The sequence below is a fragment of the Pungitius pungitius genome, chromosome 12 (genome assembly GCF_949316345.1).
Source record: "Pungitius pungitius chromosome 12, fPunPun2.1, whole genome shotgun sequence".
Lineage (NCBI taxonomy): Eukaryota > Metazoa > Chordata > Actinopteri > Perciformes > Gasterosteidae > Pungitius > Pungitius pungitius.
Window position 1 is genome coordinate 10,361,362 of NC_084911.1, and position 5,187 is coordinate 10,366,548.

General features: G+C 42.0%; 1 protein-coding gene across 1 annotated transcript; it reads left to right on the forward strand.

Moving 5' to 3' along the window:
• The first annotated feature begins 1,141 nt into the window (after nt 1-1,141).
• Nucleotides 1,142-4,503, forward strand: LOC119221023 (lipopolysaccharide-induced tumor necrosis factor-alpha factor homolog). Its single transcript, XM_037477417.2, has 5 exons — nt 1,142-1,430; nt 2,778-2,965; nt 3,232-3,273; nt 3,989-4,133; nt 4,221-4,503. The coding sequence occupies exons 2-5, from the start codon at nt 2,788-2,790 to the stop codon at nt 4,324-4,326; spliced, it is 471 nt and encodes a 156-aa protein (XP_037333314.2). The 5' UTR covers nt 1,142-1,430; nt 2,778-2,787; the 3' UTR covers nt 4,327-4,503.
• Nucleotides 4,504-5,187: the final 684 nt, after the last annotated feature.

A 5,187-nucleotide genomic window follows, 5' to 3' on the forward strand; every position in this document is an offset into this window, starting at 1 on the left:
ACTAACAAAAACACACTTTTTGTCCTCTCCCACTGGCCAACTGGAGGACGGATTTGTCCAATTTTTGTGTCTGTCATTGACGACGTATCCCTGTCTGTCAATGGTTTGAGTTCTCTTTTACTTCACTCTGTACAGCACGGAAGAAGGAGTGAGTCTTAGGTGTGCCTGTGATGAAATCACCTACAAAAGCTATGAATAGTTCGTTATTGATGGAACGATTTGACATTTCTTGAATATTTGCAAAGGGATTCATAGGACTATGAAAATAAAAAGACAGTTGCATCAACATGTGTGGGGAGTAAGAAACTGATAAATAGTATTCATCTTTTTGCATGACTTGCTGACAAGAGCAACTTGTCAGTGGGTCAGAAGTCTTGGAGGCAGGAAGCACCGTGGTGGGCTCTGGTATTCCTCCCGCTGAAGTACCCCTGGAATGACCCCACTATCTGCCCTCTCTGGGAAAGAATAAACAAACCCTTCACCAAAACATGATCATATTGCATATCTGCTGCCCTCTAGTGGCCATTCACCAGAAATAGTTTGCGTTCCCATGTCAGCACGGGTGAAGTGTGCTGCAATCCAGATGTGACGGGTAATGTCCTCTGACCTCTCGGCATCCTGTGCCGTCTCCTGACTCACATCTGGCCTGCGAGAGAATGAAAGGAGACTGACAAATAATCACAAACACGGGTCGGTGTTTTCTTGGAAGTCGACTGATGCGACCAATTTAGTTCACATTTAAAGACCCATCACATACGTTCCTCACCTTGATCACAGTGGTTTCATTCATAAGACGTAGACAATTGAAACTACCCTGAACAAAGAACATTTGAGACAGGATGCATTTGTGTGAAAGATGGGGGTAGGTTTTCACACAAGTGAGTCAGAGCAGCTGAACACAGAAACCAAAGTGGGCCAACGGGAAACGATACTGTCTGGTCTTTCTTAAGCAAACTTTAGGTGTGTTTAGAATGCCCGATGTACGGAATGCGTGGGCTCTTGAGTGGGATTTTTCCAGAGTTGCTCCCTGAAACAGATCTTTGATACGACGCATTATTTTCGACCCAACAAAGAATGACTTTGTTCTCAGCAAACACTCGTCTCTCTGCCTCTCGTTACGCTGAGCCATTCCCTAACCCTTATTGCCTCACTGGTCATTATTTGAATATAATGGAACAAACACTGCCACTACCCTGAACATTTCCTTCAGACCCACGGAGTAAAAGGGAGGGAAGAAAAAGAGGGAGGAGACACCGAAGCTCCTGGACTACAGTCCCTCCTTCAGAAACCAGAAACACAAGGAAGACAACAGGAAATAGCTGTCATTATCCATTCCAGCCTGGCCTCCCCGTGACTTTCCCCCACTCAGTACGAGGCTCCGTTCGAGAGGGGATGTAACGCTCTTTTATTTATTTTTTATTAAGAAACAGGTATGTCTATTTCGTTTAATAGGTCATATAACTATCATCTGCGGCTGTGATTGCGTAAAAGCTACTATCTGTATGATGTGGATGTGGACCTTGTACAGCGGGTCTTATTATTTCATCACTGTATGAACTGGTGGAAAGAAAGAAGTGCCAAATGATCGCAAAGAGCTTATTGCGACACAATGACCAAACAAAAGAAAGGGCGAGGCACAAGTGCTCTGCTGTGACGAAAAACATCTAATTGATTTATAATGGATTTAGGAGGAGACCAGGAAGTGTAGCAGGGACCGACTGGGCTTGTCGAGAGAGAGAAGCATAAACTGTGGGTGTTGCATTGTTCGAGTTTTTCAAATGAAGCAATAAAGCGCGTTGGTTTGCGTCACTGAAAGAGCCTCTTGAGGACCTTCTTGAGGAAGTACAGAGCTACATTATTGATGCAAACAGCTTTCAAACTTATTCTCTGTTGTTTCACTCTGCCTCCACTGAGCAGATGACCTGCATCCACCTGCCAATCACGAACAATTCTCACTCCAATTCTCACTCTCAATCTCCTTAGCTTTTCCTAATGGTGGAAAGAAAATAAATTCTAAATGTATTTCCAAGTTATGCCCCCACTAGATTCAATAAAAAACAATAATGAACCAAACAAAATATCTTTTGTTAAAAAAAGAAGAAAAAGGCCACTGTGGAGAACAGCAGACAGAAACAGGCTGGCGCGCCCTGAAGTATTCATTGTAGCAGCTAATTAGCCAAATATTTGTATTTGAATATTGGATTTCCTGCTTTCGAGAAACACAGAGTCACATTGGCGGAGGTCCACGGCAGTGTGGGGGGTAAAGAAGATGTGAAACGTATGGTCAGAAGGTTTAGAAATACTAAATGTCAGCTGGTGAACAGAAACCAGGCTTTTCTTCACATCCTCTTGCTGCTGTTCATGAGCTACAACAACGAATCTGAGCTGAGCTGAATCCAGCAGTCCAGCCGGATCATCTCATGATGATATAATAAATCAGACACGTTGTGAGGTGTTACGTTTTGCCTCTTGTTCTCACATCTACATTTGCAAAAATCTATTTTCTAATTTCTAACTGATCCTATGACAAGTTTGATGCAAGGTTGGTCACAATACAACATTTAGCTCCAGTTTGTGTTAAAAAATAGCCTTCACTAGCATTTCCATATAGCCATTGCTATGTCACCAGGTAATAAGTAGTGTCCCCAAACAGAAACAGAAGGCAATGTCTTAGATTTATAACTAAGTGTATCATACAGATGTTCTTATTAACTTAAAAGCTGGTTGATTGACACAAGAAGACAAATATTAATACACATGTCTCACATGCATTGAAGCTTTCTGAAGATGGAAAAAGGAAATCCACCACAGGACTTAGCTCCACCGTACCCCGGGCCACCCATCAACTACGGAGGTGCACCGCAGCATCCAGGGCCGTACCCTCAGCTGGGGCCGTACCCTCAGCCGGGGCCGTACCCTCAGCCGGGCTTCCCGCCCGCTGGGCCTCCGCCTGCTTACCAGGGAGGTGTGTGTGTCCGACCCGGTCAACAGGCTGATCCTGTTACCTCGGGTTCATTTTGGTCATTTACGGCTAAACAACACAATGTGACACCATTCTGTTTCAAACAAGTATACCTTTGTTTTCAAGCTGTGTCTCTACAACAGGCAGAGCTTAACAAATATACCACACACTTAAAGTGTATTTTTAGCAAAGCCAGTTACTGTGATTTATAGATATTATTGTTTTGAACTGTCCTTTCCTGCTTTGGTAAACAGTTTTTTCTCTAACAGGTGTGCCTTACGCTGTGGCCCCGGGTCCAATTACCACCACAGGTTGGATTGACGTAACATAAATTGCTTTTGAACGGGTCAATGGAATTTTGCATAAGGCGTGGTGGATGAGTGTTCACTGTGTGTGTCTCTTGTGAACTAAGTACTTTTGTGGCCTAAACGTAAACAAGTATTAGTTTTTATGCCCAAAGCTAACAGAGTATTACTTGTTACATTTTGCCTTGTTAAGAGTTTGTGAAGTCTTTAAGCCAAACGCCGGCTTTTCCAAACCTAAATGACCTAAATAAGGTTTTAGACTTGTCATATTCAGAGATGTTTTGCAATTCTCACATTTACATTAATATAAAAGTACAATTTTCCATGACACTATGAGAAGAATCTGGCCTCTGGTCTAACTTAAAACCCTCTACGTTTGGATGCCTTAATAACATCAATTACAAAACGGAAATAGGAAAAGAAACAGAATAAAACCTCACTACCAAGTCACAGTTGCGTTGCTATTGGCAGCCTCTGTTGGTCTTGCTGAGTCAGTGCAGTAAGTACATTTTATTCTGAAACCTGGTAATGAAATCTTAAACTGGAACGTCTTCAATGACAGGAAAACATATTACGAAATGTGTTTTGACATATAAAATGGAAGTGAGGAACAGGGAACTCGTTCTCATTTGCTTTGTACAAGTTTTTAAATTGAAAATAGAGACCCAAGAATATGAAGATAGACCCTGAACTTTATGTGTTGTGCGTTTCTCGTCCACAGTGACTCACTTGGTTGTAACACCGGCGCTACATGACGTCCCAGGACAAACTGTGTGTCCCCACTGCCAGCAGACAGTGATCACGCACACAGAGCACACTGCCGGCCTGATGACCTGGGCCATCTGTGGTGGCCTCGCAGTCTTTGGGTAAAAATACTTTTTTGTTTAGAAACTTGTTTAGCTTTTATTTCATGAAAAAAAAAAGTTCACAAATGTCTTGGTTTTCACCTACAGGTGTTTTCTCTGCTGTTGTATCCCGTTTTGCATTGATTCCTGTCAAGATGTGGAGCACCGCTGCCCTTCTTGCCAAAACGTCATTTACATATACAAGCGAATGTAAAACTGATAATAGATGAGTGATGATTTCCTAATGCATGTTTGTAGCCTCTCTTGCATTTTCACATTCTTCTTTCTTGCTCTAGACATTATTTTAAAATAAAATGTATTCATCCTATACTGACATCTCAACTGTCATTTTGTGACTCTTTTACCCTATAATTAAAATGCTTTTCATATATGCATTGTACTGTATTATTTGTAATTAATTTACAACAAACAGTAAAAATAACTTTTTCCGCTGAAGTTGTTGGTCACCTTTGGTCTTTTAGTAAAACTAGTTGGTTGCCTGTTCAGTTTCTACAGCACCGTGATTTGATTATATTGGTGGTGAACCTGATAAACCTGGTTAATAAGTTTTACCCGAAACGAATCAGGCCATCTTTTGACCCCCTGCTTAAAAGTGGCTTACCAATAATAAAAAGGTGTTTTTCTCTGCAACTACAAAGTTCATCTGGAAGATGCTTGATGTCAGAATGAAGGAGAACACCTGTGGGTGTGTTCTGATGTGTAAATACCAGTATGTTACTGGTAAAGAAATAAATGAAGATGGCACACAGAAATTTCTTTCAAATTTTGAGAACGGCCTGAAAAAAATCCCTTGCAGCGTATCCGTCCCAATAAAACATGGAGATAGCAGCCAAAACACTCATCTCAGTGTGGGGACAGTATATGTGGAGAAATTTACGAAACACATCTACAGAAGCTTCAGTACAGGCCTCACGATATGTGGTGAAACCCTCGTTTTGTGAGGGATCAGGCTGTGGTGGGTTTTAGTCGACGGAGCCTTTTGGATCCGAGTAGCCCCCCGTAGAGAAGATCGCCAGCTTCCTCAGCCTCTCACAAGCCAAAAGACAGGGATGTT